Consider the following 17053-nt stretch of genomic DNA (forward strand, 5'->3'; position numbering starts at 1 on the left):
TAAGACCCATAATATCGTACGCCTTCATTTCTGATCGTATTAATTGAATATTAATTTTAACACTTGAAAATATTGCGGGAGTGTCCTTTTCGACTGTTTACAGAATTCTAGTTATTACTGGATAGTTGCCTATACCCCCAAAATATTGAAAGTAGTTTACCGAAAGTTTAACTAGTGTATTAACGGGCGCTATAGCATATAAACCGTAGTATAACTCTAAACACAAAAAACCGAAAAATGATTTCTGCTAAGGTGGTAAAAATTGTTTATAACTGTTATCGAAAGTACGCATGAAAGGCTCTTGCAATGGGAAGTATTAAAAATAACACATGCAGGTGGCTGCCGGGAACCTCCTCATAAGAGAGCATAGAAAAAAAAGGTTAGATTTATGAGTGCAAAACTCTTCAATGTCTCGTTGGTAAGGGGGATAGTAGAGGTAGCGGATGGCACAATAATAACTCAGACGATCTGAGCACTCTTAAGAAGAACTACATAACAACCGTTTTAATTAAATGCACTGTACACTCTAAGAATTTCCAGACGGCGAGTATCCCTAGGCAGACGACCGCAACGTAGTAAGATGATTAGAGTTAGGTTAGGCGAAGTTAAGAGTTTCTCGTAAAGCAGGAAACAGAATGAGAGGTTAATACAAATGAGGCCTAAAGTCAAACTGTAAAAAATGCCTAGACCTGAAAAAGAGTTTTTGAAAAGGTTAGATTAATGGAAAATAGTCAATACCTAATAAAGTTAATGATGTTTTCACAAGGAGAGTTAAAACCACTATAGCGTTCTTAAGTAAATATTTCAAAGACGCGGAAATTCGTTTAAGAGCTAAAATAGAAAGCATTTTTAAATAACGAGTTTCCATTGGATAATTTAGCAATAGTAGTAAGATTATATGACAAAATATGCAGCGGTGTGCCTAATACTTTAAAATCTTTCTGGTCGCTAACTTTGAGCTAAGAAGCTTCTAAAATTGATTTTATTGTATATAAAGTTTATTTGCTGGACAGCTTTTTACAAAAGTTTCGTATAGTTCAGCTCTGACTACAAAAGTGAGCAGAGGGCTTGAGTCTTTACTGTTTTTCTTTCTTCTTCATCTTTCCAGTGGACTAAGCAACGAAGAGAATGAGTTATATTAATAGCGCTCTTACCCCCCACAAAAGTACCATCAACTGACTTTTTTCCTGTTCCAGGGTCTTCTGCAGTTGTTCCACTTTTAGCTTGCACTCGTTGATGAGCTTTTCGTGGCGACAAACTTCTTCTTTTAACTTTGTAAAAAATAACAATTAGCTACTTTAAAACACTTTTGCTATACGAAGGACCTTTAAAGATTCCAATTCCAACTGAGCTTCCTTTTCAGCCACTTTCTCCTCAAACAAGCTACGCAACTTTTCTCGAAGTTGCGCAAGTTCGCGATCATGGAGCTTCATTTCCTCTCGGAAGACTTCCATTAAATTATTTCCAGTAACTCCGGCCTTCCGTAGAGAAGAAAAATAGTTTGTCTAAAAAAATATATAAAATTTAATCACGTGGTTGTTTTTAGTAAAAAAAAAACTCACGCGAAATTTTTCATATAAAACTTCGTGAGTGTGATCCCGAAGAGATTGAAGATGCGTTCCTTAATATAATAAATAATTCATCTTAATTATTGATTTTATACACACTTACGAAGTAAAAATTGCCGAAGTAAAACAAAATCGCTGTAGTTCGCATCGTTGATGCCCATGGAGCCCCATGGGTAGGCCCTCCCCAGCACTTTTTCTCCATTCACGTCGATCATTTTGGTCGAGGCTAAAAGTCAGTATATATATTCGTTATTATTATTACTACACAGAAAAGTTAATGAACTCCTATAAGTAATATTATATATATAAATATTCACATTTATAGTAAATGACGGTGACAAATTAATTTAATTACTATATAAAATTGAATATTTAGTTTGATCAATAAAATTAATTATTACCGGTAACGGCAAAGGGAATGATAAAATCTTCTTTGACCAGATCTTCTCTAGGACGGTCGAACGTAAAAATTGTGAGTTGATGCTTTAATATATCGGCGCGAACTTTTCGCTTGAAATTAAACATCTCAAATTTATTAAGAGAATCTGATTTCCCGATGATGGGAATGATATTAACGTAATCACTTAACGCTTTCATAAATTTAACGTCTATAGCTCTTAAACCTTGTTATTGAAATTTAAATAATATTATTTCGAAATCAATATAAATTAAAATTAATTTAAATGAAAAAGAAAAAAATTATTTTATATTATTATAAAAAAATTTTACCGTGGCAGGTCGGCGGAATAATATACAAACAAGCATGAGCGCGTGTGTCTGGAAAGGCGCAACGACGAACGCGAGACTCCATGTCTAAATAAATTTCAAAGTTCTTCTTCACATACTCCACCACAGGTGCAATGCTGGTTATTAAAAATTTATATATTAACTAAATTCATAGAAAACAGAATATTAGCTTATGAACTTTAGGATGACACGAAAAATATTGCTAGAGTAAAATTTTATAAAATACCTTAAAGTATTGTCCACGGCATCTCCAAATCCAGGTGTATCCACTAAAGTTAGATCAAGGCGAACGCCCTTTTCTTGAAGAGCTTTTTATATATGATTATTAAGAAATACATTAGAAAAAAATTAAAAAAAAAGTGTACAAACGGTGGTTGACAATATTTTAGTCGTTTCAACAATACGGCCTTCGGAGCCTGGCGAAGGGTATTCCCCTCGAATGTATAAATCCGTTAGAAAAAGAGCATTGAGTAAAGTGGATTTACCAACACCGCTTTCTCCTATGAAAAATATTAAAACTTAGAGGAAAAGTTACTATATACTTTTTACCTACAACCAGAATGGTAAATTGAAATCCTTCTCTAAGCACCGTGCGGTGGACTTGGTTAGGAAGATTGGCTATCCCCACAAATCCATTGAGAACTTTGGGGGTGGGCTGATCGTCTGATTGGCGTAACAAAATTACATTTGTAAAATATAAACATCTATATAGAAAATAAAACCTTTTCGTTTTTCCTCTTTATATTCATTAGCTAAAGCTGTGTGTACATAAAATATAACCGTTAAAAACTGTTGTGATGATAATTAATGTAATAAGTTTTAATAAGCTTATATACTCATGGTGGTAGGTGAGCATATATCTACACGTTACGTTTCCAAAAATAACGAGTGCTCACAGGGCCTATAAAAATTAATAGAACTCAACTAAGATAAATATAAGGTACTAAAAAAAGTAGTGATTTATATAAAAAAACTGTTTTTAAAGAAAAAAGTTTGTTAGAAATAGCAAAACTTTTGATTGCTTTACATTAGTAAAAAGAAATTAAAGGACTAAATTTTTAGTTTGACAACAAGAAAAAATATATAGCAAAGGAAATTTTTGAACCCGCTTTGTGACGGCAGTAAATAGGTCGCTCGAGTAGTAAAATAAAAAAGGTTTCAGGGTGATGGGCCATTCAAAATTACGAGGCTACAAAACTAAAAACTAGTTCAAGTTAATAACTATAAAAGGTAATTATTACTGATGCAAACAATCTACCTCGTACATGAATAGAAAAGAATGCTATATCAGAAATTTATATTTTGTTTGGTTTAAATATGACATTTACATATCAGTTTAATTATATAATTCCTTCTGGCTCAGCTAACTAAAAGTCATTATGGATCCAATTCATTATGCGCCTGTCTTTAACTTTTGGTCTTTGTTATACCTTTAAATTTTAACAGCTCCTTAACATAGGTGTAAATTGAAAACTTTAAGTCATAGGAAGTATGTGACAGTATTATAATTTTTAAATGTTTTAGTTATAGTCAACTCACAAAATGTATTACGCAAATGTGCAAAAAGAAAGCAAACATAGCCTTAAATATGTATTATGTCACTTTTTACAGTACCATACTTTTCTCTTAGAGTGCAACATTCACCAGGGAAGTGTTAATATATATAGATTGCCCTAACCAACTGGCGGTATGTAGACTCTATAACCGGCTAACAGCATCGCTAAGAACAAAATAAAGAGATCAGTAACCGGAAAGCAAAAGCTTGCAACTTTTTTTTTTTTTATAGCACTGGCATACCAAGGCCGTTCTTCGTAAGAGATCTTAAGCCGCTTAATCTGAGGTTGGGGCACGAGTGACCTCCAGTGTACGCTTTTTGGAGAGCTATAATGAATGTCCCGAAGCAATGAAAAAGCGGGAAATCTTGGGCCCCTGGCTTCCGCCTTTTGGTCTAGTGTGGTGGAAAACCGCTAAAAACCGCTACCGGGAGAGGCAGTCTTGGGCATAAGATCCGAGGCCACCCGGTGATACTGGCCAGCACCACTGCCAAACAGTTCTCCCCGGCTAGGAGCCCCTCACCAGAAAGGAGCAACCCTTTGCTTGCAACTTTATTGTAAATTAGGGTTTATATTCAGGTCCATGGTAATAGTATTACAAGATTGTTATCTCCAATAAAAGCGCACTAATGTTTACTTGGGTTAGTTATCCGTAGCAAAATAAACAAAGATACAAATATGTAAACTGCATGATTCAATTTAACAAGAAATATATGTATTATGCATATTCTTACACAATTTTTAATTGCCAAAGTAATAAAATTAACTGTAATGGGAAAAGTCAAAAAAAATCTAGCCCTTAAATATATCGTGACATAACTTGGCCAAAACTTTATATAGAAACTTTTGGAAGAAGTGTAAGAGAATAAGACAATTTTTTTATAGATAACCAACAAAGACAAAAAGTTAAGTTGTAACAGCCTATAAGTTCTTCAAAAAATATACCATAAAGTTAAGTGAGGAAACCGATATAATAACATATATATATAAAGTTGCTTATATAAAATAGACAAAATGAGAACTAATATATAAAAAACTAGGACAACAACTATTTTAAAAAAACGCTGACTATAAATATAAGTAATTTAACACTCAAATTCCCGAAATATCAGCGAAGAAAGTGCAAAGGAACAATGATAATCAGGCACACGTCCCTTAAGAAATGAGCACAGCGCTTTTCATTAAGCGGGCTAGGGTTGTAAATTATTGTAAATAACACAATAAGCATACGCTGCATTAGTGGATAGAAAGAAACATTGCGTCTATATATTAAAACTAATGCAACGTTACTGTTAGGATATTAAACCCATATAACACAAATATAAGATGCATGGGCTTTATACTGGCGGAGGTGTTGGTATTATTATAAAACGAAGCATTTAACACCGCCCAATAGCACACCCCTCACCTTGGCTAGACAGGGACCCGTGGCTGTGAATGCAATTTTTAACCCCACCGAGACGTCTTACGAGCTTAATGCTTCTCTAGTACGTGACTCTTCACTCATTATAAGCAGAGATTTTAACTGCAAACACCCTAAAAAGAATATCCGGGCCCCAAATAGGATAGGTTACATCACTGAGCCTACGTTGAAGAGAGCGGATTGAAAGCTCTGCCCTAGAACCACAAACCGCCGACACAGATGTTAAGTAGTCGAGCACAATGGTCGTGTTACAATATCTTCGCCTTCAAGGTTATATGTTTCACGTGGCTATTGAGGTACTGGAGGTGTCATCGGATCACTTAGCTGGTTTGCTCGGATTGGACGAATAAAGAAAGCATGAAAGACACTCTTTCGGTGTTTAAAGAAATGAAGCATATGAAATAAAATTGATCAAGAAAGCAGTCCCGCCGTTCTCCACACCACTACAATCCCTATTTTACTGAGCAATCCTGTTGCCGGCTTTGAGTGTGGCGGTGACAGAAGCTCACACCAACGCAACGATGACTCGTGGCATTGACACCGCCTTAGAAGCCTGCCTAAGGAGCTAAAGGCGCTAATATTCGAGCGTCGGCACCACATCCAACTGTTCATGATTTTCAGGGGGTTGAATAAATTGGCACTAAACCACCTGCACTAGCACATCAGAAAAAAGCTGATGACGCCCCAAAACTGATATGGAGTAGTAAATTAGAGAAGTGTCAAAGCTGGAAAGAACGGTACAGCCTTCTTCGATATAACCCTCAGACAAGTTAGAAGACACAGGCATAAACCTTAACCACCACCTCGAAATGGCGATACCGTCGCGGAATGCGATGAAGAGTATCAAAACTCTTTGCTAACCATCTTGCTGGCAGGTGTTCGCCACCTACCTCCTTACTTTTCAAAAAGCCCCTTCGGAAGAAGTTTTTCCTCTACTAAAAAGCTGACACCCTAAACTGCGCAGCACTAATATTATCAAATCGATTGACAAGGCGCTCCCAATGAGAAAGGTACCCGGCCCCGAAAACGTTATTTACCTAATTTTACAACAAATGAAGGGGGTGACTATCAATCTCTGTGCTACATCGTCAACTCGGTGCTGGAAAATGGCTATAATCATGATATTCCCATGGTCTCGCAACTGGCTTCAGCACCTCGATAATACTGACCAATCAGTTTTCTTTGTTGACACTTAGTAAATTAGCTAAGTAGTCATTAAAACCTTGGCAGATGGATGTTGGTGCTCGTATAATTTTACCCCAGTAAGTTTGGATTTAAAAAGGACAGTTGAAAACCCAACAAATTATTCACCTGACCAAGGGGACGGTTGGTGCCTTAAATGGCGTTCTCTTCGAGTACCAAGGAATGCCATTTATCAAGAGTATAGCATAGAGTTTTTTATAACTTGGAATGACTAAATAATGGCAGGGAGACAATATGACCACGCCACAATTGCGTTGGTCGTATTTGGTAAAATAGTGGTGAGATAAAGTTGAAGTTTGTTGGATTTGAAGAGGCGACTTTTCCGGCAGATAAGCGGGAATAGTAGTTTTTGATACCTAGTTTAGCCTTTTTCGTGTCATGATCAATATGGTTGCGCCAGGACAGTCCGTTGTCTATGATTACTCCCAGATAATTTATGTTAGGGCGCCAAGGACTGGCGTGTACCGTTAATGGCAATTGGTTGAACATTTAGTCTTTTACATTTTTTAGTAATGATTATGACTGCGCTCTTGGAAGGGTTGATAATAAGGTGCCACTGGGCGAACTACAGCTCGGTCCTTTAAATGTATACTTGCACATGTTTAGAAATAGAAAAGATAGTTGTGTCATCAGCGAATTGTGATAAAAATGTTGACGTATTGGTCGGTATTAGTATGTCTGCCATGTAAATCGAAAAGGGGATGGATGAAAGTAAGGAACCTTGTGGTACGCCTTCCCTGAGTTCCCTTAAACTTGAGCAGGCCTCCAATTTTAGTAAAAAACTTTCTGCGGTGCAGAAATAATTCAATAAGGGAGGGGAGGTAATATGGCGTTCTAAGGCTGATCATTCTTGTTATGAGACCCGCATGTCAAACTCTATCAAAAGCCTTTTCAATATCTAAAAGAACAGCACATGTAGGCTTGTGTTTGTTAAATCCCTTTGTCACGCGCTCGGTGGACCTCAAGAGTTGCGGCGTAGTTGAATGTCCCCTTCTGGACCCAAATTGGTTTTCGGGGATGAAATGTTTTTGTTATAACTGTCTCTGCTACTTTGCCAGCACGAGGAGTAGACTTCAAGGGAGTAGTCCGCGGAGGTAAGGTTTTTTAATTTTTAATTTTGGTTGAAAAATAACAGTGGTCACTTCCAATCGATCTGGGAATAGTGAAAAACTAAGAGTGGCGCTAATTATAAGGTGAAAGTTTTTATGGTCGACTCAGGTAAGTTTTTTAGCATGAGGTTTGTTATGCCCTCTGGCTCTGGAGACTTATCAGTTGAGAAGGTATTAATAATTGATTGTACCTCTTCGAAGTTTGTGTGGCCCTTTAGCGGTGCTTGCTTAGTAGAGGAAGATAAGGGTTGTGTGAGGGTAGTGGTCCTATCTAAAGAAGTTTGTTACGGGTGTGCAATGGGACATGAAACATTGAGCAAACACTTCCGCTTTCTCTTTGTGGTCGTAAACAGCCCCGGGTTTCGACTTTAATGGGAAGCTGTACTGTTTATGGCGGTCCTTCACCGATTTAATGAATTGCTATTTAGAACGAGGGCTATTGTTATTTCCTAGATTAGAAAGCTTATTCTCCCATTCTCGGTTGTGAAGCGTGAGGAAACTTTTTTTTTCTTTTTAGCCAAGTTTGTTTAGTAAAGTTTGTCTTCAGGGGGTCGATTTAACGCAAACTTCTTCTTTGGCTGTTTCCTGGATTGAAGAAGAACTTCAACTCCTGTCAGCGGATGTGCTTTTAAATATGATTGTCTCATAGTGGTAGAGGACTTCTGGTATGATTGAAAGATGGAGCTTTCAAAGTTAGCTACTGAATCATTGAGTAGTGCGAGGGAGATGTCTTTAAGTTTTTTGTCTAGAAGATTCTTAAAAAGTTTTCAACTGGTGAATTTTTATATATGTGATAAGGGGGGAGGACCAGTTTCCGGAGAGCCTATTTATAGAACTACAGGTAGGTGATCTTAGGAGAGTTCATATAAAATCGTCTGTTTAACTTCGAGACAAATATTTTTTGTACCAGCAATGTTTAATACGTCAGGAGTACCTTACTTAGGAATGCGTGTGTTGGGTTGGTTGGACTCAAAACAATTAGCCCCTCATCCTCGGCGTACTCGTTGAGAATTTCTCCATTAGAATTCCACAATCTGCTATTCTATAATGAACTTTTGCAGTTCAGATCGCCACATAGAATTATGGAGCTATGACAGCTCATAAAGAGGTCAATTTCGTTATTTACTAGGGGCTTTCCAAGAGATTTATATGCAGAGACAATCGCTACATTGTCTTGACCATATAGAGGTATTTTAATTGCAAATGCCTCGATGAAAATTAACTAATTTAATTAAATCTCTAAGTAGGCAAGGTGTTTTCTGACCAATACTACTACTCCTCCTTTTTAAGAGTCAATTCCGTCTTCACGGTATATTATGTAGTTTGACTATTTAAAGATATCTCCGTGTTTTAGGTGATTCCCTCACAAGAACTATATTAATTTTTTCTCTAATAAGAAGCTGTTCCAACTCCTCTCTTCTGATCGCAGGCCGTCGACGTTCCAAAATAGGATATGAATATACTTCAATGCGTTTTGCAGGACAATCATAACGTTTTGGGAAATTCATTAATAAGTTTGGCTATAGTAAAAAGTATATTTCTTAAATTTAAGTGTTTATCCGTAACTTTGCCTTCAGTGCTGACCTCTCTTCCTTTAAAAAGGTAGATTCAGCTTTTTTTAAGGGGTGCTCCTGCTCCAGGTACAGTAGTGATGGGTGTAGGTGGCATTTTTCTTAATAATGTGTTTTTTGGATAATATACATGCCCCATAGTTTGCAGTGTAATTCCCCTGACAGTTAGCATATTTTGGTGGAGACTATGGTGTTTTTGTGCACCTTATAGTTTATTGATTTCACTACATTTGACGCATTTGCGGGCTGAGGTGCAGTAATTTGAGTTATGGCAGAAAAGCTGACAGCGATGACCTTGTCCATTCTTGATGATGTTCTTTAGGCTTTCCACAGAAATTGAAAGATGACAATCAGAATTAACTTTATAAATTGATACTTCAGGTCTCGGAAGATGCTCGAGAACAAGTGGTAGCGGATTTCTTATCGTCACTAAAGCTTTTCATTCGGCCGACTTTTTAAGTGGAATTCCCGTCGTCGTAGCTCTTCTTTGAATTATTCCCAGTTTAGTTCTGGAAGTATTTCCCTTAAACTACTTTAAGTGCTTGCTCTTCAGGTAGTTGATGAAAGTAAAATCCATAACTTCTTTAGTCAGAAGCACTGTGGCCTTTCGAAAGTTTTCAGAACTTGAAAGGAAAACTTTAACGCCATTTCGGGTAACCCTTATAGTAAAATTGTGGACGTTACTGTTTGAGAAAAGGGAAACTACTTCCGACCCATTTAAGCTTTTCACTTTTAACTTGGAAGGAATGTTTATTTGGGGGATGTGTTACTAGTATTGTGGCTGGTGGTAACTTTGATATTATTTTTGGAAGTGTTACCATTACCGTTACTGCTCTTAGTAGTAGGCGTATAACTATTATTATTATTAATGTGGTTCTCACCCCTATTGTTATTAGTATTATACTTTCTACTATCGTTACTATTTCTATATTGGTTATTACAGCCACTATTTTTATCATAGTTATTACTAGTAGTAGTGATATCATTCTAATAATAGCAACTTAGACTTAATCTACGGGCAAGAGCGCTAAAAACTTATTAGAATTGTGATTTTCTAAAGCTAAAGAACCGCTCTTTCCTTTTCTCGAAGCATTAAAATCGGAGTTGTTTACTTTACTTTCAAGTTCGGAAATCTTCTTGTTAGCAAAATTTAGTTTTGCTAGTTCTTCAATGGTAGCTAATAACTTGGCCACTACCTCAGGGGAGTAGTGTTTTGACATCGCAGTTCTTTCCCCCTAGTAATAAATATGTATATAAATAAGATATTTATAGCAAATCCGTGGTAAAAAGTAGAGGATCACGGCCACATCCAAAAATAGCAAAGGACTGCGCAAGAAAAAAGGGCCTTAGGGGCACCTAGTCTTTTTGATTACCTAAATTATATATATTAATTTTTTATATATAAGGAAGTCGCATTGTATAAGGACTGCTTATCTGTTTAAGGTTACAATATCCCTATTTATTTCAAGTTAAATATCATATAATCAGTCTCAAAAAACAGCTCGGAAATTATAATAGAATCCAGCATTTTCAGTAAAATACCTTGCTGATCCAAGCGCCAATATTGCAGTAAGTCCTTTAGTTAATTAAAAGCCGAGTCTTAGTGGGAAAGAATTGTTTAATTTTATTGCATTTTAAAATAAATAAGTATCACTAGGTTTCAACAAATTTCCTAATATAGCATTCTTCATCTAAATATTTTGTACTTTTACATATTGTACATCCCGACATCAAGTAAACTATTATCGTGTGAACTTTATATCTTTGCAGTTCTTGTCCTCAATGCTGCTTCCTATTCGCTCTTGTGCTTAGGATTGACAAGTGGACCGTCTTTACAGGCATTGAGAAAGCCTTCCATCGCGTATACCACAAGCCTACTTGTTCAGGGCGTTTCAAGGGGCCCTTTACATGTCGAGTTTTTCGATGGAGATTCTATTTCACATTCGCTTCGCACTCAGTAGCACAGCCATGGCCGCTCGTTGAAGGGTTTCACAAGGGCTGTTTCTGTATCCACTACTGTTCACGCTGCATATATATGCAGCGACACCTGAAAACACTCACCAGCTGGCACTAACACTGATAAATAAAATAAAATTTAACGCGTCCAGGAACAATGCGCTTTTTACTAGAGAATGCACGACTGTACCGTGAAATATTTAAAGATCGTCGTAACAACAAATTGTGGTAGGAGCAATGCACTGGCGGTAAGCACTTCAATCCATCCGAGCTGAGAAGTCAATCTTCAAAACTTAATTAGTACTGCAAAGGATGACCAGGAGACTATTTACGTACTGCACTTACCCTCTAGAAGTTCGAAACAGTAATAACACTCCTCATGGAGAAATATAGGCGCCCACTTGCACTTGAATCAAGATTTAAGCGGTCTGCGCTCGATTTACCAAGCATCCGCAAAAGTCATTAATAAAAAAACTGTCGTAGCGACAACAAGGCGCACACTTTTTGAAGAATGTAAAGACAGTAATGAAACAGTTCCTTTGCTCATTAAGTTTAAGGAGTATAATGAACCTTTGCAACTACAACGTGATGTCTATAGGACCCATAATGGCGCTGGTCATATAAAGCGATAGAATTAGAAAGGAACTGTAGCATCATCTAAGCCTAAGGTTGCAAAATTCAGTTATATACTGACTCTAATATAGGTTATATATAAGTTAAATTACTTGCGGGAATTTCAAGTACATAGACATAACTCGGTTAAACAACGAGATATAAAGGTTAATAATATATGTTGTGAAGCATGGCCTTCCCTAGTAGCGTTATTTTACTGTAAAAAAATATAATATTCGAAAAATATTTATCGCACTGAAAACGAAAAAGGAAAAAGTTTAAATGGGACAATGTTAATTCCGAATTTGAAGAACCGATAAAATGTTTTAAGTAATGCTAGTTACACGCTGTGGAGAAGGTAACTACCAAATATTGAAGGGAACAAACAAAATCAATTCTAGAATAAAAGTCGAGAAAATAATATACGCTTTTTCTTTTTTTTTCTTTTCTTATACTTTTATAAGAACATCTTCTCCTCTAGTTTTTAATATATATATCTATATACACTTTCTCCAGCAGGAAGAGGTCACCTCTCAACCATAAATATACAGCACTTGGATTAATATTTTTAGCGAAATTTTAATGCAAGCGATATAGGAGTGAAGGGGGTACGTTTCACCCGGGACCTGTAAGTACTAAGTTTAATGTTGCTCAAGGAGGATAAAGCATCACTGATGGGGAGAGCACTGATATTGGTAGGTTACCCTAATAAACTGACCGATTTATTTAGTGTAAACAAGCGTTTATTATAAAAAATTTTTGGGTGTTAAAAACGATTGTAAAAGCAAAAAACTATAAAAACAAAGAGCACTTTACGAAGTCAAGAAGATAGTGAATAGTCACTCCAATTTAAACGTAAAATCAAACTTAGGGGCTAACTTTTCTCCAAAGAATGACGGAAAAGATGGATTCCCGTTTATAAGAGCCAATAAAAAAGGAGTTATGCGAAAAGAATTTACCAACAAAAACTATGGCCACCGGGCAAAGGGTACTAAACGAAACTAAAGAACTGGTTAAGCAAGTATCTTAATAATGTAATGTGCCTATTTTCAATTAAAAGTAGACAACATGTGTAAAAGAGGTATTGAAATTGCAGTGAATTTATATAAAATTTTTATTAAGGCGTGAAGGCTAACAAAGGGGATTAGTAATAGATACATAAAACTGCACATAAAAATTTAAATACAAATCTATAAACGAACAAGTTGAATGATGTTTATATAAAAAAGTTAAATAAAAGGACTACGTCGGAATGATTTGTTTTTCTTATAACATATAAAAATAGACTAATCTGGACATAATTATAATTTTCACCAATCAAAAAAAGAAATTAAAACGGGGCAATCGTAAGGATAACCGCAATATAAAGTACCGTGATCCTAATAAGAACATAATAACTACTTTACTAGAGAGATGCAAGCAAACAAAGGGAGCGAACGCCTTCGCAATAAGGGAAGGATTATTTTCAAGTGCAGAGCCAAAAAACACGTAACAATGCAGATTTTAAAAAAAGATGCAGTTAAAAAAAATTTCAGGAAACTCAAAGCGTAGATTACTAAAACGTAATCACCGCTTTTATTGAGATTAATTAGGCTTTTCGTAACTAATAGTAAATATCGGAAACTTCTCGATAATAACATCTATTACTTCCGCTGCCTCTCTAACCACAAAATTTTCCAAACCGGTGTACATTCATATATCTCGTATACTCTACACGTTGAGAAATATATTAAATAAAAGCAACAATGCATCAAATGAATTACACTGAAGAGGTACACAAATAACATAAGCATCAATATTCGGACTGCGTACTAGGTTGAATGACTTGTGAGACCCCCCACACAAAAGTACGGAGTAAAAATCTAAATATAAAACTTTCACCTGTTAAGCATACTTCAGTTTGTCCAAAAAAAAAAAGTTTCTGCTTAATACAATTTATTATTACTTCCCATTTGAATAACTTATTTCCTCATACTAATTCAGTCTGCCGTACATTTGTGTCACCGGCAAATATAGATGTTGATTTATTCACGTGGATTTAGACGACCCAGATATTAATTATAAGTATTTCGTAAGTAATATAACACTTTATAACCAAAGCAAAGACACCAGTACATTTTTTATAAATGCTGGAACTTTTAATAGACTAGTTTCAAAGTTAATAATAAAATTAGACCACCACAAAAAGCGTTGACGGTAGATTTACAGTTATTATATAAATATATACTAAGAATTTGTAGTTTACACGGATATAGTTCAGCTCAAAACCGTAAAAAGGTTACCGTGCTAATCAATAAAGCAGTAAACAATGACAATAAATTTGTTAAACTTAGTTAAAATCGATGGATAAATACTGTTAGTATAAAGCAATGTTATATATCATATACACAACTTAAAAATAGGTTTAAAATTAATAAAATAACACTAAAGCAATAAAACTATAAAATTCTTGTAAAAGAATCAAAAACTGATAAATACGCTTTGTAAAACTGTCACCTATTTTGCGTTGGTTACCTAATTCTAAAAAATTTGACGAGTCTATAAGTTACAAGCATATTTTATTAATTATAAAGTTATAACTGCATTGTCTCTTAAAATTAAACAATTTACACATCCCCGCGCCTAATTTTACATAAAAGAGGCCACGGAAAGAGCACAAAGGTGGAAGCATTGTTACACGTAACAAAATTAACTTTTTTCAAAGCACGTTTTTTAGCCCTTCTGCATTTCTTCCACCAGTTAAAAACGGTTTATAGTCCACCGCGGCTTGAGTTCATCGTCTTTTCTCTTTCGCTTGCTTTCTTGCTTGAGCGGGAGTCGGTTTGTTTTTCTTCGTATAACTTTTTGCGGCTTTGTATTAATTTTGTACCCGTTTGTTTTTCTTTTTCTTTTCCTTCTCATTACATTTGCACTCTAGTTTTTAGATTATGGTTGAGGGAGCTGTTCTAACAGATAGTGAAAGATTGAGTGGAGAGAATCCTTTAAGTTCTGAAAAGCAAATGAGTAGTAGTCCGGGGTTACTAATTAACTTTTTTTTTGATGCTTTTATTCAGTTTTATATCAGTTAACTATTAATTAGTTTAAGTTAACCTTATAAATGACCTATTATCGGTTTGTTTTAAGTTTAGTTAGTATTGTTATTGGTTTGTTTAATTGAACTTAAAAACAGAGGCCGACAAGCTTCCAACGAGTATCAAGGCTCTCGCGGAAGGAGTCATACACCCAGTCGTAGTCGTAGTCATAGCAGAGACTACAGCCGAAGTCCAGCTGGCCGCCCTGTGCGTTATGGCAGTAAAGAACAGAGTCCCACGGCAAAGGAGCCTAACGTACGGTCTAGTCGTGGCCGCAGTCGCAGTCGCAGTCTGAGCGAAGGCGAGCGGCGGGAGAGCAGCCCGTCCCCTTCGACTCTGGATGCAAGCGGGCGCAGTAAAGGCAAAAACGGCGGCCGAGGCTCCACGCATCGTCGGCACCGGAGCCCTAGTCCTCTGCGCAGCCCAAGCCCTCGGCCAAGCCCTGTGCGCCGCCGCAGCTTCAGTCCAGTGCGCAGCAGGAGCCACCACCGCTCTCCTATACGCAGCCGCAGCCGCACGCCCGTGCGCCGGCGTCCTTATAGCCGTAGTCGTAGTCGCACTCGGTCTCTTACTCGGAGCAGGTTCGTTTATTGGAATAAAGATATCAGTGTTGGTGTTGTTCAGTATATATTTGTTTTAAAGAAGCCGGATCCGCCGTAGAAGTATCAGCCGAACTCGGTTTGTGCCTTTAATTTCTGTTTACTATGCTAACGGTCTTTTTACTTGACTATAGTAGTTGTGTAATTCTTTTATTTAGTCAGTCTACTCTCAGATTTTTGCTTCAGTTTGTGGAGTTTTTCTTTTTTTTTTTTTTTTTTAATTAATATTTTAGTGCTGAAAAGTATAATTTTAGAGTACGACGGAGGATGAGTCGAAGTCGAAGTCCACCTTCCGAAAATAAAGTGTTGGGCGTCTTTGGTTTGAGTACGTACACTCGCGAAAGAGACTTGGAAGATGTCTTTTTAGAATATGGCGATGTGGAGCGCGTGGAGCTTATAATGGACAGACAAGTTGTTGTCTTTTTTTCCGCAACTTTTTTTTATCAACTTCTTTTTTCTACCAGACTGGCCGGTCACGGGGGTTCGGTTTTGTGTACTTCCGTACGTTATCTGATGCCGTTCGGGCGAAGGAGTCTACGCAAGGTGTGCACCTACTGCAGCTCGGCTGCTTTGCTTCGGTTACTCTTAATGGCTGGTGTGTGTGCAGGTCTCCGCCTGCACGACAGGATCATTCGTGTGGACTACTCGAAAACCAACAAGCCGCACCAGCCGACCCCCGGAAGATATTTAGGAAGGAAGACATACTCGTCCAGTCGAAGCAGCTACAGCGCTCGCTACCCGTACGGCTACAATGGGAGGAGGTACAGGTACTTTTGCACTGCTCTGCTGGACTTGATGGCCGCTTATTCTCGCTGTTTTTTTTTCTTCCTGTTATTCCTTCTCTTCCAGTCGCTCGCGCTCGCGCTCTCCGAGATACTACCGATCAAGAAGGTTATTCTATATAGTTTATTAAAGGCACTCAACGTGCTTATATTCACGTGAAGGTCCCGCAGCTACTCGCGGTCGCGGTCGCGGTCCCGCTGATTCCCTCCTTGCTGTGCTCTCCGTGAACGTACGTTGTTGTCAGCGTGGCGTTGTTTTTGTAGAAAGAAAGCATGCCATGTGGTGTAGTTAAGCAGTTCCCGGAGCTTCTTTTTGCCTTCCATTGTGTAGCTCGGGTCACGTGTTAGCGTATCGACGTGCACCGACGCACCTGTTTTATTTCTTTATGAGCTTAACTCATTGTTTATTTATAAAGATAAGAAAGAGAATGTAAAAATGAATATAAAGAAAACCCCAAACAACATTTTCAACATATAAAAAAAAAGAAACGAAAAAGCAGTGCGTTGAATTGAGTTGAACTATTTTCGTTTTTTTTTCGACTGAAGAACTCTTTAAGTGGATATATGAAAGTTCAAGTTGCATGAAATAGATTATTGAGCTTATTTAGTACTGCTTGTCGCTGATAAGTTGTTTATAGCAGAGGCTGTAATATAAGCATTGCCACCTTTTTTAGCCCTCTCGTTGCAAAAATCTACAGTTTACTAATGATAATATTTATTAGGTTGGCGCGGCCGCATGTTTGGTGAAGAACTGATTGGGGCAACCATGTTGGGACTGTTCGGAGGAACCGTTCTATACTTTTATTTTTATATGAAAATAAAAAATTATCAAGAACTAACAAGTTTTTCTTTACTGTTT

General features: G+C 36.9%; 2 protein-coding genes across 12 annotated transcripts; one reads left to right on the forward strand and one right to left on the reverse strand.

The window, feature by feature from the left end:
• Positions 1-950: 950 nt before the first annotated feature.
• Positions 951-3486, reverse strand: LOC135145697 (septin-7-like). The gene is made up of 13 exons (XM_064077830.1): positions 3421-3486; positions 3152-3216; positions 3038-3073; positions 2865-2978; positions 2681-2815; positions 2542-2623; positions 2298-2431; positions 1970-2191; positions 1672-1794; positions 1563-1621; positions 1326-1505; positions 1170-1271; positions 951-1112 (listed from the first exon to the last, which is right to left on the reverse strand). The coding sequence occupies exons 2-13, from the start codon at positions 3153-3155 to the stop codon at positions 1077-1079; spliced, it is 1227 nt and encodes a 408-aa protein (XP_063933900.1). The 5' UTR covers positions 3156-3216; positions 3421-3486; the 3' UTR covers positions 951-1076.
• Positions 3487-14520: 11034 nt separating this feature from the next.
• On the forward strand, positions 14521-17036 carry LOC135145677 (transformer-2 protein homolog beta-like). 11 transcript variants are annotated; one of them, XM_064077799.1, is made up of 10 exons: positions 14521-14562; positions 14660-14758; positions 14912-15394; positions 15456-15491; positions 15667-15823; positions 15877-15955; positions 16020-16179; positions 16262-16303; positions 16357-16424; positions 16611-17036. In XM_064077799.1, exons 2-9 carry the CDS (start codon positions 14670-14672, stop codon positions 16394-16396), a joined length of 1086 nt encoding a protein of 361 aa, XP_063933869.1. In that variant the 5' UTR covers positions 14521-14562; positions 14660-14669; the 3' UTR covers positions 16397-16424; positions 16611-17036. The 11 variants fall into 11 exon arrangements, 9 of the variants coding, with proteins under 9 accessions (XP_063933869.1, XP_063933871.1, XP_063933865.1 ...); XM_064077801.1 differs by having other exon boundaries at positions 16917-17036; XR_010283531.1 differs by having other exon boundaries at positions 16020-16303; positions 16357-16801; positions 16917-17036.
• The last annotated feature ends 17 nt before the right edge of the window (positions 17037-17053 follow it).

Source organism: Zophobas morio, unplaced genomic scaffold, assembly GCF_036711695.1.
Source record: "Zophobas morio isolate AGI-343-1 ecotype UQ-CSIRO unplaced genomic scaffold, CSIRO_AGI_Zmor_V1 ptg000175l, whole genome shotgun sequence".
Taxonomy (NCBI): domain Eukaryota; kingdom Metazoa; phylum Arthropoda; class Insecta; order Coleoptera; family Tenebrionidae; genus Zophobas; species Zophobas morio.

Coding starts and splice junctions, on each gene's coding strand:
- LOC135145677 (XM_064077793.1), top strand. CDS start 14,670: ATGGTTGAGGGAGCTGTTCTAACAGATAGTGAAAGATTGAGTGGAGAG. Junction 14,759..14,911: donor CAAATGAGTAGTAGTCCGGG/GTTACTAATTAA, acceptor ACTTAAAAACAG/AGGCCGACAAGCTTCCAACG. Junction 15,824..15,876: donor AGCTTATAATGGACAGACAA/GTTGTTGTCTTT, acceptor TTTTTCTACCAG/ACTGGCCGGTCACGGGGGTT.
- LOC135145697 (XM_064077830.1), bottom strand. Junction 2,624..2,680: donor AATATTGTCAACCACCGTTT/GTACACTTTTTT, acceptor ATATATAAAAAG/CTCTTCAAGAAAAGGGCGTT. Junction 1,506..1,562: donor TTTTATATGAAAAATTTCGC/GTGAGTTTTTTT, acceptor ATATTTTTTTAG/ACAAACTATTTTTCTTCTCT.